This window comes from Genypterus blacodes, unplaced genomic scaffold (assembly GCF_046128005.1).
Source record: "Genypterus blacodes isolate CSIRO-AG114 ecotype Tasmania unplaced genomic scaffold, CSIRO-AGI_Gbla_v1 ptg000003l_1, whole genome shotgun sequence".
NCBI classification, from domain to species: domain Eukaryota; kingdom Metazoa; phylum Chordata; class Actinopteri; order Ophidiiformes; family Ophidiidae; genus Genypterus; species Genypterus blacodes.
The window spans coordinates 4682367-4701585 of record NW_027466817.1 but is presented as its reverse complement, the minus strand read 5'-3'; the positions used below and the strand labels follow the sequence as shown (position 1 = coordinate 4701585).

General features: G+C 40.6%; 1 protein-coding gene across 1 annotated transcript in view; it reads right to left on the bottom strand.

Annotated features, from left to right (window-relative positions):
- Positions 1 to 19219, bottom strand: part of kirrel3b (kirre like nephrin family adhesion molecule 3b) — a 150657-nt gene that overhangs the window by 48787 nt on the left and 82651 nt on the right. The window contains exons 2-3 of the mRNA XM_076143268.1: positions 11119 to 11268; positions 5191 to 5340 (exon numbers count right to left, since the gene is read on the bottom strand). Of these exons, the coding sequence (XP_075999383.1) occupies positions 5191 to 5340; positions 11119 to 11268 (300 nt within the window). The remainder of the gene's footprint in view (positions 1 to 5190; positions 5341 to 11118; positions 11269 to 19219) is intronic.

Below are 19219 nucleotides of genomic sequence, written 5' to 3'. Positions count from 1 at the left end.
AAAGGCAGCTTTTTTTTCTCTTTGTTAACTGGCAAATGGACTGTTAAAAATGGTTTGCACCCACACGACACCACAGAGAGAGCTAGTATATGATTGATTCTATTAGTCTACAATCAGGATGAATAAATAGGCGACAGTGAACATTGTGTGCGCAGGTACACAAAAACTTACATGTGTAGATATACTTCATATGGCCATAAAATAAATCATAACACGGATAGTGTTTGACTTATACCCAAGCAGGGAGCAGAGGTAGAGCCGCAGTGTTCCTCTAAATTGGATGGTAATGTGAAAAGCCCTATTGAGCAGTCACACCAACAGCTCCAACGACGTTACACTGAAACTCCACAAACATAAAATATTTCTCAGTAATAGCACAGCAAGTTAACAGTCAACTTCGGAAACCAAGAGGATAATGGAATCTCTGCATTAGTTTGTTTACTTCCACAGCCATGAATGCCACGGTGATACAGACAAGCCAACAGGTGCAAACACTGCCCCTGGGATTAATACAGAAACATGATTTGTCATGAGTCTCCCGCTTGCAGTAAACAACACCACAGGCAGAATTAGTGCAGAGTAGCTCAGATAACTTCACTAGTGCCACAGCCAACCAACAAATTCATGGACTGAGTGGAACAGGTTTTGTTATTTCCTTCATTTTATTTTATTTCTCACCTTTCACCAACCTGACTCCCTAATGTTCCTTAAAGGATGACACTGTGATCCTTGAGAAATAATTTATTTCAAATTTATCAAAACAACCGACTGATTCAGCATTGGCACCGGTGAAATGGCGCTAACAAAAGATACCCTTGGCTTTTGTCTGGATGAGCATTGTCGCTGAAACGCTGGGTCTCAAACATTCACAATGCCGGGAAAGGGAGAAAAACAAACAACTCGCACAGAGTGGCTCATTCAAATGACATGACAAAACCAGCATGACGGCGTGCTCGTGAATGCCTGTCATTTTGAAGGATCCCGTGGATGACATATGACGGTTCACCCTCAGTCACGGCTGTACTAGTTGATTTTATGAGGGCTGAGTGGGAAACGTAAGGCAAACAAAGCACCACACAGTCCTCTGAAAGCAGTTACAGATATAGTATATATAGGTACACAGCTAAAGTACGACACTGCCATGGTACACTTTGGGTATTTCAACAAACTTTTAAGGTGTGAGAATTAGTAGATTAGTAGATTCCAGATTCCAACCTGTGATCTCACTTGTAAGAGAGACATACAGTATCCTTCAATGTTCTTATTTCTAGGGGTCTATGTTGAAAAATTAGCATCATAGTGCACGCTGAGTGACAACAGTTTCCTGAAAAGTGCGCTCAGGTGTGTTGCAAATGAATCAGGCATGAACCCAGCTAATTGGTCGTGACACAAATTGTATACTTTGACCAACTTTTTGTTGTTAAATTGGTCACAATTGCTTAATGCACCACTTCTCCTTATCATTTCAGTCCTGAATGGACTCATTCACCCAAAGACTACTCTTTACAGCAACTCTTTGTACCCAGAAATGACCCCAAATGATTTATCAATGACCCCAAATGGCTCCAAAGTTGTTATATTATATTATATTGTACCTGCTGGGTGTGCGTAACCAGATACACAGGCAGTTGAATGTAAATGTGTTACTATTTGCTTGACCTAAACAAAAATGAATACAAATGTACAAAGAGATAAATATTGTAACCCTGAAATGGGAAATGAGTTAGAAATGTCAAGCAGCAAAAGTTCTGATTTTTTTTCTCCTATAACTGAACATTTAGTCACATCCTTTGAGGCGCAATTGTGAAGGGATAATGTGAAAGTTCTGCGCGTCATGACCGAGAGACAAATAAAGGTTAAGAGACTGTCAGGGACATTTTTGCTTTGAAAAGAGAAAATACATTCACAGCAGATGTAATGTAAATGATTTGACAAGAGCGAAGACTCTTCTTTGCAACTCTTTGTGTTGAGATAGTCTTAGGGGTACTTCTATTCTACACAAATTACTATATACTGATATATCTTCATTCGATGTATTTTATACAGGATTGGACATCCCTTTAATATTGTTTCATGTTTAAATTAAAGTTATGTGTGTGAGCTGATGATGCAGTGTCACGGAGGCAGAATGAAATGAATGACATTAAGTGCTGAAGACGTCACTGCATTCAAATGTCAGCAATGATTCACCAAATGCCACCATGTTTACCGCAGCATGATGAATCTGTCTGTACGTTTTCCTTTGCAAAAAATATGAAACAGCCTTTTTTGAGGTAGTTTTGGGCTAAAAACCTTAATCAAGCAATGGCGATCTCCCTGTCTTTGTTCGGGCAGTCCCAGGCGAAGATAAAAAAGATGAGAGCAAAGGTCTGGAGCAGTGCCAACTTGCTGCGGGGGGATATAATTAGCCCCAGGAGTCTTTTTTTGGACTTGGAACTCTCCATTCTCTACCTTCATGACTAATTCACAAGACTGTGATTCTCTGTTGGCATGTGAGGGCGAGGGCGCGTTCAAGGCCCATTTTATTTATTTGTTTTTGATAAGGGGATTTTTTCTCTGATTTTGCAGCAGCTGAGCAGGAGAATACACGTGAATCAGACATTTTCCTTTTCCTACAGCAGCAGCACAAGTCTATTTTCTATGTGTTCGTAAATATTTGTCTTATATTTTTCAGAGCTTATCAAAGTAAAGAGGAGAGAAGTTCCCTGTGATGTGGCACACAGAGGCTTTTGGGGCTGATATTGAGTTATGAAAGATGGAGGGGAAAGTTTTAGATTTATTCTGCTGTCAGCAAGGGGAAGGGAAGCTGTGCGTGCGTGTGTGTGTGTTTTGTGCATGAGTGTGTGCATTGGTGGGTGTAGGTGTCGATGTGAGCATGTTTGCGTGTGTGCATAGGTATGTGGGACTGTAGCTGTCTTCTAAGTCAATAGACACACTCTGTCACCGCTGGCAAGTAATTGACAGCTCAGAGTTTGCAGTGACACAGGCCTTGCATATATTTCCTCCATTACCTTGTGTATGTGTCAGCGTAAACCTCTACCCACTAGCGAGCTCATAGGGAGGAACGATAGTCTCTCATCCTTAATCAGACAAAAAGGTAATAAAGGAAATAATCAGTTTCTTTAATTACCTTCAGTAATCGGCATAAGGCTGTTAGTTTTTATTTCATATCTTACAGTACACACACACACATGCACAATGGCAGGAAGCTGGGACACTGTAGGTATTGCAGCAAACCCTATTGGTGCTGTCAGGACCCTGCCAAATAGTTGTTGTAGCTGTTGTCAAGTAGTGTTTCGGAAAAAACTTGGAACTAGAAATGCACTCAGAGGGATGAAAAGCTCAGTGAACTCTGCTGATATCTCCTATGCAGAGCACGAACACAGAAAAAGGCAGACACCTTCATGTTCGTGACAAACATTTTGGAGCATCTGGAGAGTAACGTCCTAATGAGGAGCCACAGATCGAGGTGACAGTTGTTGCAACATGAGGCAAGAAATCCCCCAGATTTTTGGTGTGTTTTTTGTGGTGTTATAAAGTTCAAATGTAATTATTATCTTATCACTGCTTTAATATTCTTTTTGGATCAACACTAGAAGGCACTTCTAAGGCACTTAAAGTCCTGAAACTTCACAGGTGAAAACCACGGATACAAGGGACTCTAAAGTCACTGTTGTATCTGAATGCTACTCAGACACTTAGCTTAAACCAAGCACATCAATTCAAAATCAGTCATTCTCCAAACTTTTGCGTCCTTGATGATGTCGTCAATTGACAACATGGTGAAGAGGTACTGATTCTGATTGTATAAACTATGAAAGAGTTGAATAAGGGGAGACAGAGGGGGTAGTAGCAGAGCAGAACATAGAAAGTGTATTCACAAGAGATGTTTTTATCTCCGTGTAGACGTATCCATGATTATTCACTCATATCCATTTGTAGGGGGCTTGGCAGTCAGAGAAACACGGCGCAATTTGTCTTCCCCTCTCTCCGTTTCTCCTGCTGCCTTCTCCCACTACAAATCGTTAGTTTCACTTTTCATTAGGCCGGATCAATATGGCGGATCAGTCGCTCGTGGCGAGGATACTGTGTGGCAGACACTCTTTTCTCCCAACTCATTTTCTCCTTGTTCCCCTTTTACTCGTTCTCTTGTGCTTCGTCATCGACTCTGGCTATCTTTCCGGTGATTGCCCGTCTTACAGTGTGAGAGGTTGCGAGCAAAGAAAAGTCAAAAACAGGGAAGCAGCAGTAGGAAGGAAAGATTGGACTTGTGGATCTTAGTGGCGTTACCCTGTAAGACAGAACTGGCAACGCTGAATGATAACCCAATAAAGTTTAATTAAGAATCAGTAACCTCTCAGGCTTAATAATGAAAATGGGGGTTGCATGCAGAGGAAGGAAATTAAAGTGGAAATGTAAGGGTCTGTAAAGGTTTACTGATATAGACAGCAGCCACATGGGGAACATTGATGTAATTGCTATCTGGCAGTTTCCACACAATGTCAGCTCAGTCTTTTGTTTTGAGTATATTTGATATTATTCTATACGTTACCGCATGTGAACTGCTTTTACTTTTTAACAGCACTCCTGATTTTTCATCCAGTGTTTAGGTGAAGGAGTGAGAAGTGTGTACAAGGAGAGAGGAAGGAGAAGGAATGCAACAAATGTGTCTTTGTCCTCCTGGATCCAAATCAAGGCCCATTTACCATCCCATAGCTTAGCAACTAGGCTAGACACCAACAAATCCCATTGAAACACTCAAACTCATGGTGTTGCGTCAAAAAGAAGATGGCTGTTTGCTTTCTTGTACTGATCTCCATGCAGACTGTTTATGTCACAGTTTCCAAAGAAAGAACGGAGGGAGAATGTGTTCTTATATGGGCTTAGAATGAGCGCTAGCTAAGTAAGCTAATCAGAGATTGGTTTTGAGTGTGACAATCTGAACAAAAACATTTTTGGTGATATCCCACATGGTTATCAATGTAATAAGTACATACATTTTCAGGATTCGAGTTCTAATATGATATGAGCTCTTCATAATGTGCAATTCCAGCGTAAGAGAGAGAGAGAGAGAGAGAGAGAGAGAGAGAATTGTCTAAGAAGCTGCCTTGGTCCTCAGAACTCATGGAGGTGGCTAGCGAAATTATATGTGTGTGTGTGTGTGTGTGTGTGTGTATATTCCATACTCACCCAGCACAGTGAGACGAGCAGGGCGAGACCTCATGGCGGCCTGGACAGCTTGGCACTCAAACACAGCGTCATCCATCAGCTCGACACGCTGAATTCGCAAGTGATGCTCCCCTGAACTGTGGTCGCCAATCACTGTGTAACGAGGATAGCCTGCGGCACAAACACATTTGTTCATCGTAATCGCCTTTCAGAATCAGAAAGCACATTTAAAACAACAAAAGACAGCAGTGATTCAGTACCAAATTAGACATTTAAATGTGTTGTATTAAATATCAGCCAGGATCAACATCAGTGAGAATAATCTGATTGTTCAAGTGGCTAACAGCTCAAAAGTATTCAGTGAAAATTCCTCTGTGAATTTTGATACAACTGTGAAATGTAAAACACATATTTGTACTCTTGGCAATGTCGGTGTGCGACTGTGGAGGTTGTCGCCTTCAAAAGAATGATGCTTTAGTGCAACTGTAAACAGGAGGAGCTGCACGTTGAGTTGTAGTTGTTTTAGCACTGCTCGGTGAAATGATTTATAGTTTAATAATGCCAGAAAGCAGAGCAATATCCATGAGACCCGGGCGTTTTACACAAGTCAAGTGAGAAGGTTTTAAAGATATCCCCTTAACTATTATCGAAATATGCATTGAGAGTGTGTTGCAGAGTGCAGCCCTCCATTGGGGAAAATAAGCATAAGAAGGATGTGTTTGACTGGGAAGCTTTATGGGATGATTCTCACGCTTTTGGAATTGCTTGCCTCTGAGGATCCCTTCCCCTTTCTCTCACTTTGTCTCTCTAATTACAGGGGATGTGTGGAATGAAAGGAGAAGACTGTTCATAAACACTGCACTCCAAAAAGTGTTGGTAATTTTGAGCAGGAAAATGGCTTTTTACACCCAAGGTCCTCCAGTAATTGATCAATGAAGGAGCGTGTGGGCAGGATTGGAGCGTTTTGAAGTAGGACAATCAGTCTTTCTGCAAAGAACGCTTAATTTTTCTCACTTACCATCTAAAAAGGATGGTCTGTGTGTTGCATCATTGACAGCAAACATTGGGGGAAAAAATATTGATTGCTCAACAACTCACATTCACTTTCAGAAAGTCGTGACTTCTGTTGTTCACTGCCTGGTTTTGTATTTGAACACACAAAGGAAAATCAACAGCCTGAGTAACACCATGACGACTTTGAAGACCTTGGATTTTTTTTATTCTATGCAAGCTTTTCTGATGTTAAAACTCCAATTACTGAGGGTTCCTGTACTGATTTCAGTTGCCTTTAATAAAGCAGGAAGTAGGCCTCATTTTGTGCGAGTTACGGCCGATTAAGCCACTCTCTGCATTTCATCCTCCTACGTACCTGCTTTAATCTTGAGGGACTATGCAGTGGGAGGACAAAGGACAAGGAGAACGGCAACACATAAACAGTAAAGCTTTGTAGAATGTAAAAAGAGAAATGTAAAATATGTCTAAAGTGGACAAAAAGGTGAGCTAAGATGTAACCTACAGTGGTGGATTTCGTGGGGAAAGGTGACATTTCTGATTTAGAGCTTGCAGTAATGCAGATACGTGATCACAACTAAAAGCCCCCTTTTAAAGAGATTAATAACCATTGACTGAGAAGGAGCTTTCTGCCTCTTCGCGCTCACAATAATTCCTAAAATAGAGGATGGGCCATTATGCGCACAAGGTCATCCAGAGAACCATTTCGCTTCAATTTTATGTTCATTGATGAGATTCGATGCAATGATGCCATTGAGGATCACAAGGGTAATGATCATGGCACGTTTTGAACGATGTGACCTTGAGCTGCCTTTCATCCACATGATATTTCCCCCAAGCACTTTCATAAAAATACTAGAACTTACTTTATCAGTTTCAGTTTTTTTATTTTTGGAATCTGTAGAATGATAGAAGTTATGCAAATTGCTGTTAGACAAACATTTTATCTGGCCAATTACCTCATACCCACCGTGGGCAAATTCTGCATAATTTTGCTGTGATAGGATATGGCTCTGTTCCAGTTGTTTCTCTCTCTCTCAGTTTGATCTCACAGGAAAAACTGAATTGCATTTGCAGTAAATTACTAAATACTACAATTTTCCAATCTTGCTGATTGTCAAAGAGCACAACACCTTACAACCACCTCAATCAAGCATTCCTTTGGCAATGCGGTTACAATTGTACTGTTGCACATGAAGACGGATCTCCTCTTGCCGTGTGACGTATGCCTATAAAGAGTCATTGATCTTAGATCTCTGTGAATTTTTAAGACACAATGTGTTACCCAAAGCAAACAATGTAAAATAGGCCCATTAAGGAGTAATGAATCCATCAGGGGGGAATGGATTTGTCTTGAGGCTGGATCAATGGATTGTGTTTATGTGTGTGTTTGTGTAGGTGAATGTGTATGTCAGTGTGTAAATGTGCAGACACTGAAGGCGTGGCCAAGTGATTTATAGTATTCACCTAAACACGCTTTACACAATGTAACCATCAAGGGTGAGAATTAGGCGAGGCGCAGCTGGAAACCACTGGCGACCAGTGTTCAGTTTGTCAGTCTGTCATGTGATGTGCTGTCAACTACATTTCTCAGGAGCTCAATCACTGGGGATCCTACATTATACATACATGGATATACTTTTTCCATCACATACCGTGTGCGCTCAAAGAGAATTCACTTATAGGTGCCTAATCTATGGTTGCCATCATAATCATGCATACAACATTTATTCCCTGTCAAGTATATTCATGACATTGATCGGAATGTTCAAAGCTGCTCTACGGCTACAGTGCTTTTCTTTAATTAGACAGGGGAAAAAATGTGACACAAAATGGAATGAATAAGAAATTGAGAGACAGATTGGAATCATTGGCTTTTGTGCTTTGATTTCTCGCACTGAACGAGTGAAAGAGTTCTCTCGGTTTAATCACCACTGCTCTGAATGGAAACAGGTTCCAGGCGGAGCCCGCTATTGCCGACGCAGCTCTTTTCTATGAATAGCCGGAGCAGACCTATATTATCGAAATCTCTGTGCAACATTCGATGCCGCGCACTTTTCATGTATACAGCTGCCACTTTGATTTCATTGTGTGCATCTTGCGGTGGGTGCACATCAGTCTTTACTGCCAAAGGCATTGCTGCTTTTTTGAAAGTAGGCAGTAGTGATAAAAAGGACAGCTGCAGAGCACTTTATTTCAAAAAGTGTCATCTGTCTCAATTGAAAACACTGTCCATATCATGCTGTTGTTTCCTGCCTATCGTCTCAAGACACAAGGCAGGCAATGACTCCTGCTCAAATAAAACCCCAGTGTTATTCTTGAAATGGCTTAAATCTTATCTTATGTTATTAGTACTCACTGGAAAGAGAGTGTTTGTTTGTGTGTGTGTGTGTTGGTTGTGTGTTCTTGTGTGTTGAGTTGCAAATAGCACCATTACTACAATTGCCTCCAAACTTGCCAAAAGCATGAGTTCAGGGGTCCAGCATTTGCTTCGGGTGCGTTTCATTTTATTTACATAGCTTTACTATAATTCTTATGTGCATTTCCAAATTATGGTCGTGGGAGACAAGAATGGAACCACCCGAGCACCCCCCATAATGACATAGGGAATGATAACTAGCATACCAATTCCACATCATCAATGGCATGACTATATTTTTTGAGATTCTGCTGGTTTTCATTTGTAAAAACGTTAATCATGGCTTCACCCGCAAAATTACAAAGCGTGGCCGTACAGGAGGAAGAACTGAGGGATACATTTGCTCTGTTAAATTGTAAGGTTTTATTCAGTGTTATCAAAGTTTCATGGTGATTATTGTGGGCGTGGGTGTGTTTTTCAGTGATTCTTTCCTACACCGTGCTTGCAAAATGGGGCTGTGATCCGAGCCGAGTTTGGAAACGGAATCTTTTCTGTCGGCTGTGTAATATTGGGTGCTTCCCAGACGGCTGCAGAGATTGCTTATTGCTGGTCAACAAATATCTGCCCATCTGCAGATAGAGGTACAAGGCAGAGATCAAACAGCTGAGGGAGGACAGAAACCATCTTCAAGGTTTTAGTGAAAGCTTTGGAGCCAAAAATGGAACAGGAAGAGGGCTGTACTGCTGTAGTGGACCACTCCAAGGCATACAGCCCTGTTGAGTGACTGCCAAACATCTCCAAAAGGAAACCACTTGCAATTGTATACATTTTGTATACCATTTTGCAGAAATGCCAAATCACTCATTTCAAAGGAGGCCTGAGGTGAAGAGGGTGGAATATAAGGGGGAAGGTGTCGCAACAAGTGCTATTCATACGATCACAACTTGCCAAAAACATAAGTTCAGGGGTCCGACATTTGCATAGGGTGCTTTTCATTTCATTTACATAAAATTGGAAGTTATTTGAATTATCAATTATAATCAATTCTAATGCTTTCACAGTAACCATTAACAAAGGTGTCAGGAGAATGAGGGAGTTGGCATCTTCCTCAGCCTGTGTTCGCTCACAGCCAGCGATACTCAGCCTTCTCCAGGGTTAAGAGAGCCAGCAGCGTGGAAGTTTTCATTGAAGGTGATGAGGGAAGCGGCCTTTGGGCGCTTTGCTCTAGTTAAACAAAATTGATGGCATTGGTGGGCGGTGTGCGAGTACACATTATTGTTCATCTCAGCCTACAGCATTTGTTGATCGAGACGAGGAAGAAGGAATGGCTTTGTGCGTGGGTTAAGGTTATGATTACTGCCTCTTGACTTTAACAATTGCTCGTGTTCTCCCTGAATGTTCTGACCTTCTCTTTTTCCCCTCCCCTCTTCATTCTCCTGTCCTTGTCCATTGATGAAATTAGATTTAATCTCGATGGTGCTGTCTTGTTAAATCAATAAAAAAAGAGAAAAAAGTGAAGTGAGCTCTACACTTCTGCTCCATTCTGACGCTACATAAAACTGTGCACTCTCACTCTCTCAGTCTCTCTCTCTCTTAGACATTTTATATCCAGCAATCGTTAAGTACTTTCACTCTGTACTTCCTCTCCCTTCAAAGGAGACTAAGAGTGCTGGACCGTTGTTTACTGCAACCTCTCAGCATCCCCTGGGCCTGATAAGGACCTGCAGAGGGAATAGGATGGCTTTACTGGGGCTCTGTCAGCCACTGAGGTTTAATTACAGACCAAATCGGTGAGAGTGAAGGCCTCTAAGAGCATTTGCTAAGGTCAAAGGCTAGAAGAGCCCAAATCTCTGGTGGAATGCATACTTAATTGTTCCTGATCATAAGAGACTTTTGTGTTTTAGAAATGACCCTAGTGGGTCATCGTATCATAATGCCTTGAATTGCAATTACACATCCTTCACTCTTTAAATAAAGAGAAATGTTGTGTGCAAAGAACATTATTATTAATTTATTATATATCATTGTTATTAAAATTAGATAATAGGATGATGTCCTATATTGTTTTTTAAATACACAGATTGGATTTGTTGGGGGGGGGCGGGGGCAGGTGACAAACCTACAGGTTTGTAAATGTTTATTTAGAGGAGCAATGTGTTCCATTTGTCATTCATTCATAGAGATCAGGTATATGGAAAAAGGCTCAATGAGTAAAACAATAGCTCACTAAATAACTCAATTTTACTCCAAATGAACTGTTAAAGCAATTATACAGTGCAATAAAAGGACATCAGCTGTTCTTCAAAAAGCCATTTATCAATCCAAAGTACCCGAAAAAGACAGTTGGATTTTTGTGCTTTTCTGGCCAGCATACATGATTCCAGTCCGTATTTTATTCAGAGAGAATTTTCACTTTGCTCAAGCTGAGATATATAATTTGCTTGCTTATATAACTTCATGTCACTTGTATGGAGTTTTTCAGGTGGCAACCATTGGACCAAAATCAATAACAGCTACACTATATGATATAATTATTAGAAAGAAAGTTGAGCATTGGGGTTAAAAATACTCTTCCTTACCAGAGAGGTCCCTGCCAACCCCGAGTGCCAGGCCATCTTTGATCCAGAGCACAACACCAGGGTAACCAGGGATGGTGCATGGTAACGTCACTGGCTGGCCGGCTACCACCACCAGGTCCTGTGGTTGCTGGGAAAACATCGCCTCCACCCCTGTAGAGCAAAAGAAGAGGGGGAATGTTAAATGTGACCCAAAAGCTTCCAAAATTGAAAAGGAACAGTATAACGATGAACAATTCTGTGCACTTTAGTGTTCTATGTGACTTTAAGGACTGTGAACTTTAGCCACCAATGACTAAATCAATGTGGATCAGTGATCCTCTTGCTGGATTGTGGATGGAATGTTTTTCCTCTATTATTTCATTCCATCACACTTCAGGTTTTTGAGAGAGTTGTTCTCTGTCTTCTTGGTAAGTTTGGGCCAGGTCATAAACCATAGTGTGCCTGTTAAGCCTTTTGACACAACATGTGTGATAACTGCCTATATATAAAGAAATATGACTTGACTTTCAAAATGAATGCAAACGCACCATATGCCCATTTACACCTTTTTCATTTCAGTCAAACATCTCAAACACTTAAGGATGAACCTTACAGATGTGACACATTTTTTTAGTATTCATAATACTGACACAAGACACTGAACACACTTCAAGAGGTGTCATTGCTATGTTGTGACTGAAGCAAAGTCTAAAAAACAGGCGTTGCAGCTCCGTGCGGTTCATTTCTATAAGGCTGCACACAGATAGGCCTGGCACATATACACCACAGCAGGAAACACAATCGGATCTGCCAACACTGTTCAAGTGGCATACATTAACTTAGGCTCACACCCATGTACACGGTGGAACTGTTATTAGCTGCACTTCGCTACCGAGTGCTCAGGCAGAAAGTGGTGACGGTGAACTCCATTAGAGGCAGAGGGTTTGTTAATGGGGGTGGGGATGGGAGGGGTAGAGCATTGGATCACAGCAGAGGACTCAGAGTGGCTGAGACAGAAGCAAAGCCTACACAAGCGGACAAACACATGCACAAACAACATGTTGGCATTCATATAGGCGGCCACACTCAAACACTCAAACTCACTACAGCAAATGCAGATTTGAGACCGAAAATTGTAGCTAAGGTTCACAAATGACACTTCCTGTCTCCTACCTTTACTGGGACTACTCTCTTTTGTCACTATTTGTCAAACTTCCAGGCTCAAATTTTACAATGTCTTTGTTCTTTGGTAGCATAAGTACAACAGCACATGGAGAGAAGTGAATCAGCCCCAATTGCTCGAATAGACAATTTTTAATAAAGTTTAATTAATAATATGGAACACAATAACTGATAGGATAATAACATAACATAAAGAAAATTCCAAATGATAAGATGAGATGAGAATGATAACAGGAGCTTATGAGAGTATTTGTATTGCATTGCTCCTGCATTATGTTGACTTTATATTATGACTGTTTTATATTAAAAGGAAATTAGTTGTCTTAATTTCCGCATTCACTGCATCAGAGGGAATGTTATTGTCATGCAACATGCTGATTTTAATTTTGTTGGAAAATGCCATTAGAATCCACAGACGTCCCTTTTCAGCCTGGATACATGTGATGGATGGCTTGTTAAAGAGGTACGCAGATGTTTTCATTTTGATTCATGCACGCTCTTCCAGCACCTCACACACACATATAACACTGTGACGTTCCTTGTTTTAATAAACGGTAAATTTGCTCGTAAATCTAGACCTGGAAAAGATACAATGCACTGTAATTCAAGAAATATAATGGGATCTCCCATAAACACGACAATCCTACGAAGCTTTGCTGAGTTTGTGATTATGTGATGTGTAATTTGGTCAACTGCCCTGACTCCATCACTGTTCTGCACTGACTGTGTTACCGTGTGAGCCACTTACTCACTTGGTTATATTCAACTAATCATTCAGCCCCAAGATGAAGCACGCCGGCACATAGACAGCTACAATATTTGATAGATTTCATGGCAATAACATAAACACCAGGGAGATACAACCCGTTCTTCTATTCCTCGGATCTGCTCATTACTGATATAATCAAAAATTCAACGTCTGTTCTAATGATTTAATGTCAGAAGGATTTCGCTGGCAGGATTAACACTTGTTCCCCACCCCTCCCTCCAACAACCTCATTCCTACCTTTTGCCACAACATCTCACTTGTTATTTGATGTACTTATTGATCTATTTATCTTTTAAAAAATAGGCTGCCTTTTTTTTTGGTGATATGCCTTCTCACCATTCAGCACAGCAAACTGACATTGATTGTCTTTTTTTGTTCTGTTTTGTTGCAGAGACCACCAAGAAAGATGTTACCTCACTCTGTATACCTGAAAGTGTGAGAGGAATTGTTCCCTAACCACCCAATTTATTTGAATCAGGTGGAAACAGCATGGAATCTCACATTGTTGAGCACATTGTCACGTTAGGTCATACAAAAAAGGGGCAGTATTTGATTAGAAAAACCATATGTACAATACATACAATATGCAGTCGTAAGGCAATTTTAAATTCTCACCATCCTTTTTTGCGCATCACAGTGAAGCTGCATGTCTTCATGTTTTTTTCAAGAGAACTGCATTCACTTGTCTGAGTTATGCTGATCACATATCAGGAGCAGCTGCTTTTAAAACAACTGAATCAAGTTGTCCTTTTTTATGTTGGCTTTTGTAGTTACATTTCACTTTTCACAAAGATCCTTTTAATATGACTTAATTTACTGAATGATAAGTAGCACTTACTTCTATCACCTTGCTTTTTGCATGAAAGAAGACTCAGATTTTTCACAGAATATTAAAGTAAAGAGTAGCGATCGCAGATTTTCAGACCATTACATTACATTACGATCATTTGGCAGACGCTTTTATCCAAAGCGACTTACATTACATTACCACCCTTCGCAGAGGGGGGAGCAATTGAGGGTTCAGTGCCTTACTCAGGGGCGCCTCGGCAGGTGTTTGAACCGGCAACCCTCCGGTTCCCAAGTGGAAGCTCTACCCACTGAGCCACTGCCCCCCACAACTATAATGATGTGATTAGCTCCGATCCATATTTGGTTTGTATAACAGCCCTACAGGTGCTTGCATAAATATACGGCCGAGGTTTGGACATGAGTGATATGCCTTGACTTTGTATTTTGCAGCAGTAATATTCAATAAACGACTTTGGCAAAAAAAAAAAGTAGGTAGGCTGCCGTTTATAAATTGCTTGGAGAACAAACTTTGACTTGTTTATGACCCAGAACCAAAACTTTTGGTACTGACTTTGGATCTTGACAGAGAGAGAGAGAGGTCAGGTGAGCTGGAGGATGCTGAGGCTTACATCAAGGTGGGCACATTCAGTCATCCATCCCCTTTGCACCAAATAAATCTCTGTCACATCTGCCAGATTCATCCTTCACTGAGCATCAGTCAATGTTGGCAAAAATGCTCCCTTCCTTCATCTACTTCTTATTCATTGTCAGGCCGCCACCGCGCCTACCAGGCATGACACCCAACCAAATGAAGACAATCCCCACCCCCTCACTTATTGATGAAAAATATTTTCACAACTAAAATGTCCAATTAGGAAATAATCCACTCACTTACAGCGTTGAAATTTGACAGTAATGGCTGGAGAGGAGGGTGAAAGTACTCAGGTGCCAGTGGAGCCAGAGATCTGTGTTAATAACGCTTTATTAAGCATCCTAATGGAGTTTATGAGAGAGGGAGCCAGCTGGAAAAATAAAGTCTAGAAGCGCCAATTTGCTGTGAGACAAATGGGCTCTGATTTTAGGGGTCAGGTTATGTAAACGTGTGGGCTTGAAAATCAAAATAGGAAGAGACATCTTGTGTCTGTCGCTACAGACAACAGAAAGCTTGTGGGTTTTTTCGTCTGGCAATCATCACACATGCGCTATGAATAGAACTTCAATAAACTGATACAGAAGCACTTGGTTTGTTTTATGCACTGTCTCCAAAGATAAGAGACTGTAACAGAGGGATATTCACAGGCAAACTTTAAGTATTTGAGAACACTGTGCATTGTGCATTTGCTCACAGCTTGTAAGCATATGTGTATAGTTTTACAACCTCTTTCCTTAAAGCCACATTCTGTACAATGGTTGAATGCATTGGAATCCCTGTCTGTCCTGTCTACATTGCTCCCTCCACCGGACATGAGATGCTAGAGACATGATATCTTTCACAGAGCACACAATTCATGGATTCCCTTCATTAATGAAGAGTTCTGCAAATTCAGCCAAAAGGTGTTTTTACCTACAATACAGATTTAATACTGAGCTGATACATAAGCTGACCTCCATGGCATCACAAGGGTTACTTCCTGTTGCCCTTTCAGAAAAAATGCTTTGTGAGACGTTTTTTAATGAATTCAGAGCCCCTCAGCCTCCCCTTAGTTTCTGAGCATGTAATCTGATCATCATGTGTAATGTTGGTGGAGTCCCCAACATGTGATGTTGACAGTTCTAAACACAGAATAAAATATTTGCAACGTACTGTATGTTCTCCAGTTCTGTATTTATCTGTTTGATATGTTGTGCAATTGGCGCTAAATCTGTTTTTGAAGCACCGATTCATAAAGTATGATAAATGCATGCTTGATAGATCGCCCTGGGTCATTTCAGCAGGTGAGGCCTGAGGCTTTAATTAGGGGCCCATACAAGAAAAACAGAGCCACATACATAATGTAGACAGGTACTTTACATTGGCCAATACTGTCATTTGACTTCAAATAATTTGTTTACTATTGAATGGCTGCAGCATTTCCACACACTTTCCCACACTGCTAAATAACCCCAATTCCAATGCTTTTTGGCAATCAGGCCTTGAAATTACCATTACGGACACACATCCAAGCCACTTCAGAGAAATAATCAGCATGCTGTGTGTGAGGCATGTGGCCACACCGAGCCAAGGCTCAGCCCAGGAACATTATCAAAAGTATTACCCCTCTGGCCTGAGCATTTTATACCAGCTATTTAGAGGCACAGGGGGGCTTCAGTGTATGGAGGAGAGGGTGAGTTCGTGGTCTGTGTTATAGTTTAGTGGGCAATGACCACAGTTTCCTTTTTTTATGAGATATCTATACAGTGGAAGTATGGGAGACAGACAGGGTGAGTAGGAGGGAGATTTATTTTTACACTTCTTCTTCTCAACTGGCACTGTTGCCATAGGTGACAGATGCTGCATTTGATTAAAGTGTGAATGTCTAGACTAATACTTGTGGAGTCCACTGCAACGACCGCCAGAGCCTAAAGCACATGGGAAAAAAAATCCTTCACTTCACCTTGAGGAGCATGGGTGCAGATTAAGGTAGGGACAGAAGAAGACATGTCCTCACCCGTATCAAGTTGTTTCAAAATTGCCACATCAATATTTTTGATCTCAAGTGGGATTGCCATTTTTAGCTCAATATAGTTGCCAGGTGTGCATGGGCCATTGTGAAGAGAAAGAGTTAAGTTATGTGGGAAACCCGCTGATCTGGCAACACAGTTAGGGAGCACTATGCATTGGCACCTGCCTGCAGCTGTGAGATCAACAGCTGGTAATTAAAGCTTAAAGAATTACAACAAAAATGATGTCTTGTCTGCAAAAGTGCAACACCACCCAGTTGTTTGTATAGTTACATTGCAGCTGTTGTATGGTGCCGCTGAGATAAATAAGAATATTCTGTAATTAAAGTTTCACAAATTCTGACCCTGACTTCAGCAACATGTTTCATCTCACTGTTCATTAGAGGACTGTGGGTTATGATTTGTTGACATTACAACATGGCCATGTGTAAAATTATCATAATTTCCAACTGATCTGCTTGTGAATGCCACATACCACTTCATCATTAAATCCTGAAAATAATAGAAGTGAAGGTTTCTGAGATGATATATAGAAAGGTCAATGTCTGAGTAATATCGGAACGTCTTTGACGGCTTTCATTAGCCGCCCAAAGTCAACAGACTGAAAGAGAGAAGAGAGCCGCAGAGAATTATTTTTTAAATGGATTTTACCGTAGGCAGCTCAAACTGCTGTTAAAACCGCTTATTTGGTCTCCATCACACAATCATCCATCCATTTTTCAAATCATCCACAGGAAACACTGTTATGTTAATCAGAAGAGCAGACTGGAGGAAGGTTTTGGAGCCATTGGGTCTCTGGTGAAGTGTTGAGGTTTATTACTGTTATTTGAGGTACATATAGACTAACATAACTTGGTTAGATAGCCTGTGGAATGATCAATAACACATATGAGGTATACAATTAGTCATATTTTGACACTTCAAGGGTTAATTTTTGTTTTGCCTTCATACCAAGAAACTATCAAGTGATACCACCACTCTTCTGAAGTCATTCTCATATTTATATAATGAAAGAAAATGGAAAAAAAACGCTTACAATCTGAAAAAAGGTCCCCACTGGTCCATTTGTTTTGACCTCAAAGATGGTGTGCATCGAGCAGCATCTTTGTTAGAGATCTTTAAATTATTTTAGAAATTTACAATAGATAAAAGACTCCAGTGATTTGTTTAATCCTCGCCCATGGTCCAACATTAACACAAGTCTCTGTCATTATGGATTATTCTATCTCTCTTCTAATTGAAACCTGCCTATTGGGCTTTCCGTGATTGGCAGGTCAATCTGAACTGCACATCTCTCTGCCTAGAGTTCCGTATCGAAATGTTTATCTACAGCTCATCCTCATATCAGTCCAGCTCATCAAGACTCCTCACCTAAGCCTCGTTTCATGCGGCTGTGCAAAGTATAAGCGAGAACAGCTAGAAAAGATGGTGTGCCTGATACATTTTCACCCTCCCCGTCATAACGGTACATAACTCAACCCTTTTGTGCTAAGAAAAGACTGGATCTTTGTGAGTTACAGGCAATAACCCGTGCAAATTCAGAAAAATACACAAAACAATTTACAGAGAACAGATTAACCTTTGTTCCCAACTAAGCAACGTTAAGAAATGAGCATGCACATCGCACCTTGTGTGTTCACAAGGCAGCGGTGCATATTCTTGCCCTTCAACATCAGACACATCAGTCATATGCCCACTATTCCAACATTCATTCTCTCATTCACGCCGCTGGTCCAGTGGTCATTATTGGTGCACTTTAAGTAATCAGTGCATAACTATTAATTTGCCATTGTCAGTGAAGCATGCTGCTGTCAGATACATCAACTCATTGAGAGGATATAAATCAGAAAAGGTGGACTCCCACATTGCCTGAGGTAATATGACTCCCATCCATTTTTATGCAAGTTAGCTTGCTTTATTGGGATTGGTGATAAACCCATCCTGTAAAATAACCCACAAAGCATTTTGACAACGTTGAAAAAGAGTGCAGATAGAATTGTGTTTGTCTAATTTCACAGGTGATAAAGCAACACTGTGACAGAAACTTGGCAGGGAAATTGTTTTAATTACTGGACATAAAATGTAGAAAGCCAAGCTTTGATCAACGGTGCATTGTGATCTAATTTATTCACAATATAAATTTAGCAGTGATAGGGTACGACATTATTCAGCAAATAAGTAATTAAGTGTGATTGATTTACTGCTTGTAAGAGTTTAATAAGGTATTTAGAGGGTCATTTTTTCTGATATTTGGTCATCTAAACTTACTCTAAAATTAAAATCATAACCATGACATAAATGCAATCAATAAATGGAAATGCATGATGCATGGTTATGTACACGTACACATTTTCACTGCACTTACACACAACGTGCCCACACAATTTGTCACACTACACTAAGCTCAGTGTAATGTCTAAAGACATGTCTGCACTAATAATACAAATTATACAGATGAAAGAGAAGGAAGTTGAATAGCTCAGCTCAACTTATCAAAATGAATGTATGAAACACCATGAAACCTATGGCACAGAGTCACAAAATAACACCCACAGCCATTGCACAAGAGAGGGTTTAAGTGCAATGGCCTGTTATGTCCTTGAGTAATTCAGACAGAAATTGCTTTCAGTGGGTTCTGAAAAGTGGATATTACATGTGACAGGAGACAAAGTTCCCTCTGCGCAGAGGAAAGGAACAGGAGCAAATTTACAGAGAGCATGT